This window comes from Lathamus discolor, chromosome 3 (assembly GCF_037157495.1).
Source record: "Lathamus discolor isolate bLatDis1 chromosome 3, bLatDis1.hap1, whole genome shotgun sequence".
In the NCBI taxonomy this organism is placed as follows: domain Eukaryota; kingdom Metazoa; phylum Chordata; class Aves; order Psittaciformes; family Psittacidae; genus Lathamus; species Lathamus discolor.
Window position 1 is genome coordinate 11,769,437 of NC_088886.1, and position 14,435 is coordinate 11,783,871.

The 14,435-nt window shown below is 55.2% G+C and overlaps 2 protein-coding genes across 3 annotated transcripts in view; both read left to right on the forward strand.

Annotated features, from left to right (window-relative positions):
- The first annotated feature begins 879 nt into the window (after positions 1-879).
- Positions 880-9,269, forward strand: LOC136011549 (E3 ubiquitin-protein ligase HECTD3-like). Its single transcript, XM_065673485.1, has 21 exons — positions 880-1,261; positions 1,364-1,524; positions 2,129-2,233; positions 2,649-2,784; positions 3,097-3,212; positions 3,446-3,559; positions 4,409-4,491; positions 4,707-4,872; positions 4,992-5,073; positions 5,909-6,091; positions 6,185-6,234; positions 6,354-6,418; positions 6,662-6,765; positions 7,005-7,124; positions 7,238-7,327; positions 7,420-7,626; positions 7,875-8,004; positions 8,372-8,446; positions 8,699-8,780; positions 8,852-8,923; positions 9,093-9,269. Exons 1-21 carry the CDS (start codon positions 941-943, stop codon positions 9,172-9,174), a joined length of 2,544 nt encoding a protein of 847 aa, XP_065529557.1. The 5' UTR covers positions 880-940; the 3' UTR covers positions 9,175-9,269.
- Positions 9,270-9,676: 407 nt separating this feature from the next.
- EIF2B3 (eukaryotic translation initiation factor 2B subunit gamma) overlaps positions 9,677-14,435 on the forward strand; it is a 100,268-nt gene continuing 95,509 nt past the window's right edge. The window contains exons 1-3 of one of the 2 annotated variants that reach the window (XM_065673492.1): positions 9,677-9,778; positions 9,968-10,116; positions 12,655-12,794. In XM_065673492.1, coding sequence (XP_065529564.1) covers positions 9,969-10,116; positions 12,655-12,794 — 288 coding nt within the window. In that variant the 5' untranslated portion in view covers positions 9,677-9,778; position 9,968. The other variant, XM_065673493.1, reaches the window with a different exon arrangement.

Genomic DNA, 14,435 nt, shown 5'->3' on the forward strand with positions numbered 1-14,435 from the left:
CAGTGAGGAGCCAAGGCAGAAATCTGCACTTCTCTCACACTGTTGTTCAGGGCACTTTGCTCCTGGCAAAGCCAGGAGCACGACGCAAGGCCAGAGCGATGAGGCACAGTCGTGCCAGTCCCAACGGATAACGCTGTAGGGTGACAGATGTTGGGCCTCTCTTTGCACTGTGCCTTTGCAGGGATGGAGTTGGACTCTGACCTGCTGGGGAGCAGGGACCTTTGAGCTCTGCCAGCCTCCTTGCTTCCTGATCCCTAAGCGCAACCCTTTGTGCCCAGCCTGGAGCGGTTCAGGTATCAGGGTGGAGCTGAGCTGTTCTCTGCCACCACCTTGCTCTGGTATGGGACAGGCAGATATGACGTGGGGTGACACACTGCCAGCCTTTGCGGGTGGTTGGGTGCTGCTGGGTCATATCCGTGTTCCTGCTGCCACGAACTACTGCTGGCTGGGAGGCCTGGGCTTTGAAGCCCATCATCCCCCCCAGTGGGTGCTTTCAAACAGGAATATATTCCCCCAGCCAGCCAGGAGCCAGCTCTCCGCATAGCAGGATGCCAGCTCCCCTCTTTTCCCTGTCCACACCGAGGATGTAGCCCTGTGCCCTGACCTCACAGGGACGCCCTTGTAGGAGGTCTGCTTGTAGGGATGCGGGCAGTGACAGGGATGTTGGAGGCCAGAGCGGAGAGGATCCTAAGCCACAGTGCAAGGAGATGCAGGAGACCCGGGTCAACTCCGGTTGTGGACCACCGGGATGGGCATAACACCCAGAGGGGGCCATGACAGCGGCCCCAGGCCGCGCACAGCCCCCCGGACAGCGAGACGGGTGAAGAAGGGCTGGGCCGTGCCCGCGGCGGGGCGGCCCCGGAGGGAGGAGGGCGCGGCAGCACCGCCCGAGGCGAGCGGGCGCTGCCGGGGGCAAAGCGGCGGCGCGGCCCGGAGCGCGATGCGTGCGGGCGGGGAAGCGCCGCACCAGGTGCTGGGCCGGCTGCGGTTCCTGCTGCAGTGCAGCGAGTGCTTCCGCCGCGCCCGGGCGCTGCCCGCCGCGCTCTGCTACGTGCCGCGGGAGGTGCAGTACAAGATCTGCAAGGACCCCACCGCCGCCGCCGCCGCCCGCAGCCTGCTCAGCGTCTGGGACAGCCCGGGGCCGGCGCGGGGCGGCAAGCGGGCGGCGCGGGCCACCATCGAGGTGCGGAAGGGCGGCTGCCTCCGCGCCACCGGCGAGGAGTACTGCAACGGCGCCGGGCTCTGGGTCAAGCTCAGCAAGGTAACGGCGGGGTTGCGGGGCGAGCCCCGCGCCGTGCAGCCGGGAGCCCCCCGCGCGCACGTCGTGTCCCCGCGCTGGTGACAAGCCGGGCTGCGCTTTCAGGAGCAGCTGGAGGAGTACACGGGCGGCCATGACCTGGCGGAGGGCTGGGTCCTGGCGCAGAGGTTCGGGGAAAGAGGAGATAAGTTGGTCCCGATTGACTGCGTGGAGAAGATCCAGTGGCAGAAGCAAACGTTTGGGAATGACTACAAACCCGTGGTCAGGTACGGCCCCGGGCGGGGGGGGCTGGGGGTGCGTGTGGCTGGTACCCCTGGAAGATGTTCAAGGCCAGGTTGGATGAAGCGTTGTGTGGGATGGTTTAGTGTGAGGTGTCCCTGCCCATGGCAGGGGGGTTGGAACTGGATGATCTTGAGGTCCTTTCCAGCCCTAACTATTCTATGATTCTATGTGCGGCACATCCAGCACAGCCTCCTTGCTCCCTCCTGCGCAGGTGGGACACATCCCTGCCAGCCAAAGGTGTCCCCTCATAGGCTAATCCTGTTTGCCTGTGGCAACACCTGCACAGGATAAAAGTGATGCTGGGGGGTTCTGAGGCAATTGGGTTTGGGCTGAGCAGTGATGCAGCGGTAACACAGTGATGAGAAAGCTCATACTTGATTTTCGTGATGAAAGGCCATGTGTAGGGCTGGATTCCCCACTCTTCTCCGCCATCTAGGTGCTGGGACACTCTTTGTTGCTCCCATAGCTGTTTCTGCAGCCCCTGGCTGTCACCCCCACTCCCTCACTGCTGCTGCCTCCATTCCAGCTTAAAGCTTGGGTATGCTGAGCACTGACCCATCTTTCTCTCCCTTGTGTGACTCCTCACAGGTGCTGCTCCAGCTGGGAACAGGTGGTGGACCTGACCTACTCCATATGCCTGGGAGAGAAGCCCAGACTCTTGGAGCAGGATGAGGCTGCAGTGCAGAAGTTTCGGTACGAGTGCATCTCCTAGAGCAGTTCGGATACCTGAGGGGTGTCTGGCTGGGGCTGGACGTGCCTGTGGTGTCAGGACTGGCTTCAGGGTCAGGAGTGGAAAAGATGGGTGCCTTGAGATGCTTTTTACATTGATGCTGTTCGATACTGTTCAAGCAAATATGGCCTTTGCTCCATGGAGCATTGGAGCAACTGCATGGTGCTGTTCCCACTGGGCTGGGGTGGCCATAAACAGCCGGTGTGGTGGTGGTGGTGAGATACAGTCATGTTATCTGCCTGTGCTGGGCACAGCTGCCCAGCGCCATCCTGTTGTGATGACCATGAGATGCTGCAGCCAGTATGAGCTGGGGCACCTGCTGGTGAGCAGGTTTGGTTTGCATCCTTCCCGTGCCGTTAACACAGAGCCTTCTTGCAGGTCTGTTCCGCCGGGCTGGAGCTACGAGCATGACATGGAGCTGGGGCGCTTCCTATACGATCACAGTGAGAAGGAGCTGCAACGTGGGGACTGCATGACGGGGCACGTCAGCAAAATCGAGGTCTCCTCGCAGGTGGTGCGTAGTGAGGCTCCGCCATAGCCTAAAATCAGTGTCAGATACATGAGCATTGTCGCGGCTATGGGGAGGATCAGCCCTGAGAGGGGCAGGGAATTGTGATGGGCTCTAGTGAAGCTGATGGGAGTTGGGCATCTGGAGCAAAACACCAGTGTGTCTCTAGGGTCTGTGGCCATGCTCAGCTTGCTCTGAGCAGGAGTCACTGTCTACTCGCAGCCTCACAAACAGGAGCTGTCCCCTGACGCATCCGGGGGTGGCCGTGGCGTGCCCAAGGATGCTCAGCTCTCTGCTGCGCTCGCTGCACTCTTGCAGGGGGACTGCGGAGCGGCCATGCTGATGAACAACCTGACACAGAGCTTCTGGGAGAGCAACGGGCCCCCGGGGCAGCACTGGGTGTGGCTCAGCATGAAGACAGGCAGCATTGTCAAGTGAGCCCTCCGGGTGTCCCCTCCCTGCCAGCGGCTGTCCCAAGGAAGGGCAGGGTGCCAGGCAAAGCACCATCTTCCTCCTGAGTGCAGCTTCCCTCAGCCTTGGGGTTGAGGTGGAGGGAAGCTGCCACCAGATGAACCCCAGGAGGACACAGCCTTGCCCCCAGTCCTATCTCCGGGGGCATCTCTGTGGAGGGGAGGGCAACGCTGACCCTTGCTCTTCTCATCCCCAGGAAGCTGTGGCTGGTGCTGGATGGGAGAGAGAACTCGTACATACCCAGGCGGGTGGCTGTGTATGGAGGGCCACGGAACAGGCTGCAGCACATCAGAACTGTCCTAATCAATGAGTGAGTAAAAAGCAGCCTGGGTCCAGCTTAGGCCAAACTCCAGAGCTATCTCTGCACCCTGAGCAGATGCTAAGGAAAGGGGCTGGTGCTGAGTGACCTGCTGGTGATGGCTCTTTGCGGGTTTGGGCTCCCTGGGTGCAAGACTACATCTGTCCCCACAAGCATGGTGGCCCCTGCCTACATGTGCTAGCTTCATCTCCTTTCCTGGTCCTCATCCATGCAACTGGGTTGCAGTGTGCTTCTTCCTCCCTGGTGACTTTAGGAATCTTTCTGCCTCCTCCTCCTTATCTCTGTGGACTTGGGCTGCTGCCGTCACCTTTCTGAGCATCCCTGCTGTGTTGTAGCCGAGAGGGCCTGGGGTGCTTCACCTCTTCCTCTTCACTGTGTTTTTTCCCCACATGCCCCTAGGTCTTTGACAAGACCTTGCCAAAGGCTTTGGAAACACAAGCAGATCACTTACCAGATTGCTCATCTTCCCAAATCCCTGTTTCTTTCAAAACACATCACCCTTGCCTGACCAGCTCTGCCTGCAGGTCGGTTGTGCCCTTGCATGATGTGCCCAAGACCCCCTGGGAACAGTGATGCCCTCTCAGACATCTCACATTTCTGTTCTGCTTTGAATTTATGCTCTTGTCTGGCTCTTTGGGTGCTGCTTCCACCTTCTTCAGGATATCTCTGTGCCTCTGACAGCCTCTTCTCTCTGCTGAGTTCCCTTCTGCCACAGTGAGGTGAGGGGTCTTCTGCTCTGGGTAGCAGTGCATCTTTGGCTGCAGAGCTGGAGTGGCCTGTGCCTTGCTGGCCACCTCCTGTGCACTGTGGCTCTGCCACCTCTCTTCATTCTGTGTGCAGGAACAGCTTCCAGTGTGTCTGCATCCTCCGCAACATGAAGTTCCACCTGCCGGTGCTGGAGATCCGCTTCCTGGAATGCCGGGGTGAGCCTGTGCTGCTGGATTGGGGCTGCCAGCCCAGCCTGGCCCTAAACCTGCAGCCATCCCAGTACCTGCGGTTCTTCCTTCCACACTGGCTGCTTTTGGGGGTCCATTGGAGGAGAAGCTGGGGAATGAGCTTCATTTGGGATGCTGCAGGTGCTGGGGGCTCCTTACCCCCAGCTGCAGCATCTCCGCCATGCACTGTCCTTTCTTGGCAGACCAAGGGTACAACGTCCGCCTGCGAGGGATTAAGATGAAGTCCTTCTGGGAGTGGGACCTGATTCTGAACTCTGACATGTTCCAGCCGGCCAGGCTGGTGCGTTACCCTCTCCTGGAAGGGGTGGACACCAGTGTGCTGTACCGGCGGGCAGTGCTCATCCAGAGGTACCATCCCCAGGAGAGTGAGCCTGTGCCCTGAGATGAGCTGTGCCCTGGCCTCTAGCAGGGCTCCACACATGTGCCAAGCCCCTCACATCCTCGCACTGCTCCTCTCTGATCTCCAGGTTTGTCCAGATCCTGGACAGTGTCCTGTGTTACCTGGTCCCCCACTCCGAGGACGGCATTGGCACCTTCAGTGCACTCAGGGTGAGTGTTTGCTGGGCTCCCCTGGGATGGTACCAGTAGGGGCATCTTGTCATGGACTCCGCTGGTTTTGCTGGAGGCTGTGGCATATCCCCGTTGATCTGATGGGGACAGACCTGCGCAGGGCTCATGCTGAGAGCTACTACATTGAGCATTGCCAGTGAGATGGAGAAGCTGAGCATCCCCTGTTACACCAGAAACTGTGCTTGTGGAAAGAGGGCACACCATGGCAGGATCAGGCTTCCAACTGCCCTGGGTTCAGCAGCAGCAGTCATTTTTTCTCCTTAGTTGCTGGTGCAGGGCTGTGTTTTTGACTTTCGGCCTGGGAACAGTGCTGATAACACCGATGTTTTCAGTTGCTGCTCAGTAACATTTACTCCGATCAAGGACTTTTCAGTCTCATGCTCTGCCAGGGAGGAAGGGCATGGGAAGCTGGGAGGAAGCAGAGACAGGACACCTGACCCAAACTAGCCAAAGGGGTATTCCATACCACAGCACGTCATGCCCAGTATAGAAACTGGGTATCGGTTGGCAGGTGGTGAGCAATCGTATTGTGCATCGCTTGTGTTTATTTTCTTTTCCTTTTCCCCTTTTATATTCTCTCCCCTTGTTATTTCCCTTGTCACTACTGGTGGCAGCAGCAGTGGTTTGTGTTACACCTTAGTTACTGGGCTGTTCTTACATCAGCCCGTGGGAGTTACAATCTTTTGACTCTCTTCCCCATCCCTGCAGGAGCAGGGGGGAAGGAAAGGACGGAGTGAGCGAGCAGCTGCACGGTTCTGAGTTACCGGCTGGGCTTAAACCACAACAGTAACCATCTCAGCTTGTCCCTTGCTAGGACATGAAGCCATTCCTGCTGCTGTCGAAGCAGAGCACAGCCCTCATTGCCCACTGTCTGCAGTCCTCGGAGAGCAACCCCCCTGCCATCCTGCCAAAGCTGCGCATCAACAGGCTGCTGGCCCGGGAGCACCGCGCCAGCCCCGAGCTAGACCCCAGCTACAGGAACACTGTGTTCACCCAGGTACGGCAATACCATGCCCTATGTGGGTACCTGTAGCTCAGCATCACTTGTCCCTGCTGCATCTCATCCCTTTTCCTCTCTGCTCCTCTCCAGCTGTACGAAGGCCTCAGATCTTCCAAGCACAATCAGCCCCTGGACTACAGGTCAGTCTTCAGCATCACAGTTTTGGGGTGTCACCTCCCCAGAGCAAGGTGCAGGGAATGCCATGTGCTTCTTGCTTTCTCGGAGGAGGGATGTGCATGAGGCTGTTGCTTCCCCACAGATGGCCCAGAAACTACACCCAGTGGTGGGAGTGTGATTTCATCACTGAGGGCATTGTCGACAATGGTGAGAGCTCTCCCCTGCTGCTCCATAGCTCTCCCCAGGGCTTTCTCATGTTGGGGTGCAGCTCAGTGGGTTGCCCACTCAGGTGGGGTGTCCCCGCTGTCCCGGCTTCTCTATGGGAGGTAGCCATGCTCTGCGCACATGTAGTGGTCCCTGCATCTCTCGTACCCCACCAGCGTTGCACCCTTGGGACCAGCATCTGTCTGTGCTGTGTCAGGCACTAAGCAGCCTCTGCCCCCACTGCAGGTGGTGGTTTTCGGGACACCCTGTCAGACGTGTCGGAAGAGCTGTGCCCCAGCTCGGACAATGTCCCCGTGCCCCTGCCCTTCTTCATCCGCACCTCCAACCAGGTTTGGTACCCCATTGTCCACCTGTTCCAGCCCTGGGCGTACAGACAGCAGAGCCTGGGGGCTTTTGGGTATTAGCTCTGCCTTAATGCTTACAGGGCTATTGGCTTGGGGAGCTTTGCTTGTACCTGTGTGCTGGACAGGAGAGGCAGGCAGAGGGGTGATGGAGAGGGAGGCTGCAGGAGGGACCATGCTGGGCTGGTCACATCTGTGTCCACAGGTCCTGAGCTTCTCTCCTGCAGGGTAACAGCAGCAGTGACACCAGGGACATGTACGTCCCCAACCCCTCCTGCAAGGACTTTCCCAAGTATGTGTGGATCGGGCAGTTGATAGGAGCAGCCCTGAGGAGCAAGGAGTTCCTGGTGAGCACATCAGGTCCCCCCTGGCCAGCAAAGGGCCTTGGTGGGTGCTGCGGTGTCACCCCTCAGTGACGGAGGGGCACATGGGGGATGCATGTCTTTGCTACCTCTGGCAGATGCTGGCTCTGCCAGCGCTGGTGTGGAAGCAGTTGGCAGGGGAAGAGGTCGTCTGGAGCAAAGACTTTGCTGCTGTGGATGCGGAGCTGGTGAGTGGGGCTGGGGTCTGGCAGGGCAGTGCTGTGCACTCCTGTGGCTGCTCCGGCTCCATCGTGATGGCTTTCACCCTTTGGGGTTGCAGGTGAAGCTGCTGGAGATGATGGAGGGGATGGACAGGGAAGCCTTCGAGTTCATGTTTGGCAAAGAGCTGACCTACACAGTTGTGCGGAGTGACCAGCATGTGGTGGAGCTGATCCCCAATGGTAGCAACACCGTGGTGTGCTACGAGGACCGCAAGGAGTTCATCCGCCTGGTGCAGAAGGCTCGACTGGAGGAGAGCAAGGAGCAGGTAACGCTGTGGCCCAGGGCCAGCGTGGCTCCAAGGGAACCCTGTTTCTGGTACCTGTGGGGTTGGTGGCTGTGAAAGTGTGCCTCCAAAGCCAGCTCCAGCTGGGTGGTTCCTCCACGCATCCCATGCTCAGGATGCCCTGGGTATCTCCTCTGGGGTCCTGTGGTCCCTGACATCAGCACCCTGGGTGGCTGCCCTGGGCTCAGACCCATTGCAGTGACAAGGGGCTCTTCCTGTGTCCCCCCAAGATTGCAGCCATGCGTGCTGGGCTGCTCTGTGTGGTGCCACAGCCTGTGCTGGACCTGCTCACCTGGCAGCTGATGGAGAAGAAGGTCTGTGGGGACCCCAAGATCACTGTGTCTGATCTGCGGAGGTTTGGTAAGTGCTTGTCCTGCGCACTCATCCTGCCCCATGCTGAGTCCCTGGCTGGGGGGAACCTGGGGGAGGATGAGCCAGAGGGACCCTGGGTAGGGATGCAAACCCCACCGGTCCCCACTCTGGTCCATCTGGTCCTCAGCTGCTATGGGCAGAGGTGAGTGGTCACCCTGCAAACCGGGACCCCTGTTTCTCTGCCCTTCCTTACGCAGGGTGCCACTCCTGCTCAGGGGTGCTGACTGCTCACCAAGAGGGTCTCCTCCTCTCCTGCCTCTGCTCTGGGCTCTCACAGAAGGGCAGGATGGATGTGCCCCGTTCTTTTGCTTTGCTGGCAGTGTCTAATGGAGCTGTTGCACATTCTTTGTCGCAGTCACATTTGAGGACTTTGCTCCCGATGACACCCGTATGCAGAACTTCTGGGAGGCACTCAGCAACTTCACCAGCGGTGAGCAGCCCCAGTTCTTTCCCCACTCTTCCTGTGCAGGAGGGTGGGCATGGGGACAGGGTACCCACTGCCCTGTGCCGCGGGGATGCTCACCAGGTACTTCCCTGGGACTCAGCTGGGGTCATTCCACCTGGCCCCTCCTGGGATGCTGAGAGCATCCCTTGGCTTTGCCCCCTGCTCCCGGGATGACTGTGCAATGGCAAGGACTGGGACACTCCTGTACCTGTCCCTGAGCCCTGTCCTTCCCCCCAGAGGATCTCAGCCACTTCCTCAAGTTCGTCAGTGGCCGGAGCCGCCTCCCAGTTCAGATCACTGTCTACCCGGATAGGGCAAAGTGAGTCCATCCTGCCCGGGCTGGGGTCCCTGTGCCGTGCTGAGGCCTGAGCCTCTCTCCTTTCTCCCAAGCTTGAACACGGTGGATGTGATGCCACAGGCCTCCACGTGCTCCTGCATCTTCTTCTTGCCCAACTATTCCTCGTGAGTCTTGCTGGGGACAGGGATGCTCCCCCTTCCCTGGGGCTGGCACTGGGGTCCCATTCCAGGCTCTTCATGTCCTGTCCCGGGGGATGTCTGGGTAACATGGGGAGAGAAGCATGAGGTTCCTGGTGCCTTGTCATGGCCATGACCCCATGTCCCAACCCACCAGGGCCAAGACCTGTGAGGAGATGCTGCGGTACGCCGTGTACAACTGTGTGTCCATCGACACTGACAGGAACTGGGATGAATGATGTCCCCCCCACATCCCATGCCATGGGGCCCACATGTTCCGGAAACACTAGCATCAATAAAGCCGCAGGGCCGGATCCTGCTGTCCTGCCCCAGAGATGTGTTTGTGTCCATGCCTCTCGAGGGCTGGGACTGGAGTGCAAATGGCCAGTGCTGCAACTGGGGGTCCAGCAGAGCACTGTCTGCTGGGTGCTGTGCTGTGAGATGAAGGTGGGGACTATGGAGAGAGCCATCCCCTCCCCAGACACGGTGTGGGAGGGGAGTCTGGCTGCAAGCTGCCCCCCCAGTGCACCCTGCCAGCTGCCCCCCCTCTCCCTGCCTGCAGGCTTGCCCCCGGCCGCCTGGCGGCGCTGTGCCGCCGAGCCCCTCCTGCTGCCGGGCAGTGATCCATGACTCGGCGCTCCGCAGCCCAGGATCCGTCCCTCGGTGCCCCTCTCCCTGCCCTGGCCGGGAGGAGCCGATTGCGGCTGAGCCGAGGAGGCTGATCGAGACTATCGGCTCTCTATCGACGCACTCGGCTCTCCGCGCGCATGTGCAGTGTGCGCCGGCGCCGCCATTGCTGTGCTGTCAGTGAGGCGCTGTGAGCCGGCGGCCGCCCGAGCTGAGGTAACGGCGGGGCTGGGGGTCCCGGTGCCTCCCCGGGGGTCCGGGGGGCGCGGGGACCGGGGAGCCGGCGCACGGCTCCGGGGGCTGCTGCCGGCTACAGCTGGGCCGGGTCGAGCCGAGCCGGTCGGCCCTGTCCCGGCCCGGTTCTGCCAAGCTAAGCGGGGCCCTGCCTCGGTGCTCCCTCCGCAGCATGGAGTTCCAGGCCGTGGTGATGGCGGCGGGAGGCGGTTCCCGTATGACGGACCTGACCTCCAGCATCCCCAAGCCGCTGCTCCCCGTGGGCAACCGACCCCTGCTCTGGTACCCGCTGAACCTCCTGGAGCGCGCTGGCTTCGAAGGTGAGGCGCGGCGGTGTCTTGGTGTGGGAGTGCAGGCTGTATTGCTTACCCTTCTGCCCTCAGGCTGCCCGCGGTCACCTCTGTGTCGCTTCCCCTCTTTCACATGTGTTGTCGCAGGTCCCCCGTTGATGGCGGCAGGTTCTGTAGCAGGTCTCTGCACTGGGGTTGTGCTGTTGGCCCATGTCACATCCGTTCCTTCACGCTAGGTTGTGTGTGCCAGCGGCCCCTCCCCTCACCAAGGCGGTTGTTAATCGGGAGTCTCTCACTTGTTTCTTTCTCTGCATCATCAATAGAAGTAGTGTGAGAAGTGTGTCAGCTCTCCTGGGATGTCTCTTGGTTTGTTGTTTCAGTCTGGCCTGAAGTTCAGGGTTACTTGCTCTGTCTGAGGCATTTAGGCCATGTTGCAGCGTGGAGCCAGGCGCTGGCTTCTGGACAGGACAGTGAAAGTGGCAGAGTTGTCAGGCTCACCTGTGGGCCTAGTTTTACGGGAGGGCTGAAATGGTATTTAGCACATTCTGAAGTTCTTTACTGTTTTCTGGGGTTAGGTTTTTGTTTACCTTTTGAGTAGTGATCCTCTGTTTCTTATAAAACTTTTTCCTAACACCTTCCATGTTTCTGTGTTTTCACATTTATATTTGTCTTTTGCCTTTCTGCTTCCCTGGATTCACTTCTCCTGAGCGATTATTCTGTGCTCCCCACTGAGACTCTGGCCTTCTTCGTGACTGCTTCTTTTTTAATGTGAAGATGTAAAGACAGCTCATGGTTATCCTTGTAAGCCTGTTACTATTTCAGTGTGCAGAGCAGAAGAGCGAGCAAACTTAAGACTGTCTTTATTTTGTTTCGTTAAGAAATCCTTAATGAAACAAAATCCCTTTATTAAGAAATTCATTAAGAATTATTTTTCATCTGTTTTTTGAAATCTGCCTTTTGAATGTCCGCTTTCTTTGACTGTTCTTTTTTTTTTTTTTGGCTAGGATCATACTCTTATCCAGTGATATGAATCTATGGGTAGAGAAAAGCTTCTCTGTAACCAGTATTGTGTTTTGTGTGACTCTTTATCTATCAGAAATAACCATTCCCACTTGATGCTCTTGACCACTAGTAGGTGGTGTTACAGTCATTTCTCACACATGGCTTTTCAGCTTATCTATACATGAATATATGAATATATGAAGCTTCAGTAAGCAAGTTGCCACTTTTCTGTTCCTCTCCTGCCTCTGCCCCCTGACTAAGCTGTGTGTTTCTGTGTTAATAATCCACTGGCAAGAATTCTCTCCCTGGATCATGATTTTCATAAAGTATGACACGGGGCTTTAGTTCCTCATATTTGCTTATGTTAGTAAGTAGGTGTTCCAGAGGCTGATTCACTGCGTCCCTTTTGTCCTAATTGCAAGTGCTGCATCTCTCCTAATATTTAGGGGACCTTTGTCCAGCTCACTGGATTTATGCTGAACTGTGGGGACTTACAGCTTCCACGTGAGACCAGTTCTTTCTCCATCAGCTACTACTTTTCCTGATTCAATGTGTGCTTTCAATCCCTTTCTCTAGGTTCTTCAGCGCTGTTTTGAATCTGAGTTGGCATCCAGTATGGAGTGGGAGAGCAGCCCTCCCGTATCTCTGGTACCAAACAACCACACAATTCCTGATGTTTACAATTCCATCCTCTTTTCTATTAACAGATTCAGGATGAGTTCAGAATAAATTGGTACAGATTTATTCTTAGTGTGTTTTCATCTCACCACAGGAGCTTCTTAGGCTTAGGGCTGGAGTGTTTGCCCTAGTTCTGTGTTAAAATTCCATGTGGAATACTATGTTACAGTGTGGATTTGTTTTTGGGGTGTGGGATATGTTAATTTGAGGATTTGATTGTTGCTTTTCCTTGCAGTTCTTGAGGCCAGGGAAAGAGGTTTCTTGCTGTTTTGTTTTCTGTCTTTTCTTTGCAAAGCTTCTGTTTTCACATCCTTCACTTTGGAAGATACACTTTCATGCCACTGCTGGCATCATTGAAATATGCATTCACCTTTTTTCTTTTGTAGATGGAATGAGTTGCTCACATATTACTCTACTTCTTGCCAAGATGGTGCAAAGAAATAGTTTAACCATTGTATTGCATTACTGTGGTTGGTGGTGGGGGCTGCAGAGGATTATACAGGATCAGGGTGGGCAAAAGACAAAGCTCTAAAGCATTGGAGACATTAATGCAAGGTCTCCTTGGGCTGTTTGAGGACATATGGTTTGAAGCTGCTCATTAATGACAGAAGATGTTTCTATTCTGTCTTGCTAACTCATGCCACTCACACGCATGTGTCCCTTTCAGTAACAGGCTCCACCCCCACAAAGCAGGAGGGATTGTTTTCATATGCATTAGGACTTTAATTCTTTTCTTTAAAAGTTACTATTGCCAAGAGCTTGATTCATGTAGAACCTCATTATGCTTTCTGACAGTCCATCAGCCTTTGTGAATAAAAAGTGTATTCTATTTGTGGTGAATATTATTTTTTTTTCTGCTTGATCTCATTCCACTTTCCTCTATCCTAGAGGTCATTGTGATTACGAGGAAGGAAATCCAAAAGATGCTAAACTTGGACACAAAAATGAAGCTGGATTTCGTGTGCATCAGTGACAATATGGACATGGGTACAGCAGATTCACTTAGACATATTCACCAGAAAATCAAGGTATTACTGGAAGACATTTGTGTCTAACTTTATTTAATTTTTTTTTCATTGTGCTTTAAGAGCTGTCCCATGGAATGATATTGATGGTAATTGAATTTCCTGGTCTTTAGAAGAGCTAAATTTTGTAAAGGTCACCTCATGGGGGAATTCAAACAGACTCTGGCTAGAATTGGCAGCTAGGACAGCTGGAACAGATCCAGGCTGGGCACTGGCTGCTGCTTAGTGTTAGCTTTCTGGCAGGTTAGTTACAAGGTTGTATTTGTTTGTACAGTTTTTGATATGATGTGTGATAGCTGTTGTCCACAGGGTGCTTGGGGAAGTAGTTATGCACAAATGTTCATTGTCAGCTTAGCTTAAGCAAGACCCTCACATGTAAGGAAGTTTGTTCAGTTCTCAGCTCTGCCACAGGGTTGCCTGTGCTGTTAGCAAGTGACTTCCCTGTGCTTCAGTTTCCTGCTTTTCTTATACTGGCTTGTCCATAAGCTCTTTGATAAACGTTGCACAAATGTGATAAAGGGCTGCTGTTCTAATAAAAATGCCACTTCACAAAATTTAGATTTCTGGCTGCACAGTCAAAATATTCCCATGTAAGGCAGACATGCTGCTCTGAGCTCTTGCCATGATCTGGGAATGGAATTTCAGTTTTGTCCTTGTCATACACTTAATCTTTCTGATTTGTTCCCTGTCTGTTCAGGCCATCTTAGCCAAATTGGCCGTGTATGTAAAGGTTGCAACATAACATCAATGAACTGTGTCTTCTTGTCTTTAGGCTCTTTTTGAAGGTAATACGCAGTGTAACAGGCTGTGTACTCCCAAGAGAAAGACTCCAGTTTAGGCAAGATGTAATTTTACTGGCAAATACGGGTGTCTGGGTGAAACAACAAGAGAGATTCTGCAAGGGATTAATGCACAGACTAGAACAATTTAGAGGGTGAAGAATCACAGAATCCCAAGGGTTGGAAGGGACCTAAAAAGATCATCTAGTCCAACCCCCCTGCAAGAGCAGGGTAACCTACAGTACATCACACAGGAACTTGTCCAGGCGGGCCTTGAATATCTCCAGTGTAGGAGACTCCACAACCCCCCTGGGCAACCTGTTCCAGTGCTCTGTCACTCTTACAGTAAAGAAGTTCTTCCTGATGTTAACGTGGAACTTCCTATGTTCCAGTTTACACCCATTGCCCCTTGTCCTATCACTGGATATCACTGAAAAAAGCCTAGCTCCATCATCCTGACACCTACCCTTTACATATTTGTAAACATTGATGAGGTCACCCCTCAGTCTCCTCTTTTGCAAGCTAAAGAGACCCAGCTCCCTCAGCCTCTCCTCATAAGGGAGATGTTCCACTCCCTTAATCATCTTTGTGGCTCTGCGCTGGACTCCTTCAAGCAATTCCCTGTCCTTCTTGAACAGAGGGGCCCAGAACTGGACGCAATATTCCAGATGCGGCCTCACCAAGGCTGAGTAGAGGGGGAGGAGAACCTCTCTTGACCTACTAACCACTCCCTTTCTAATGCACCCTAAGATGCCATTTGCCTTCTTGGCCACAAGAGCACATTGCTGGCTCATGGTCATCCTCCTATCCACCAGGACCCCCAGGTCCCTTTCCCCTTCACTACTTTCCAGCAGGTCACCCCCCA

What these genes read in the sequence shown, in the direction of transcription:
- LOC136011549 (XM_065673485.1), top strand. Translation starts at nt 941, where the DNA reads ATGCGTGCGGGCGGGGAAGCGCCGCACCAGGTGCTGGGCCGGCTGCGG. An exon ending in GACTACAAACCCGTGGTCAG is followed by an intron (nt 1,525 to 2,128) that starts GTACGGCCCCGG and finishes GACTCCTCACAG; the next exon opens with GTGCTGCTCCAGCTGGGAAC. An exon ending in CGGGCAGTGCTCATCCAGAG is followed by an intron (nt 4,873 to 4,991) that starts GTACCATCCCCA and finishes TCTGATCTCCAG; the next exon opens with GTTTGTCCAGATCCTGGACA.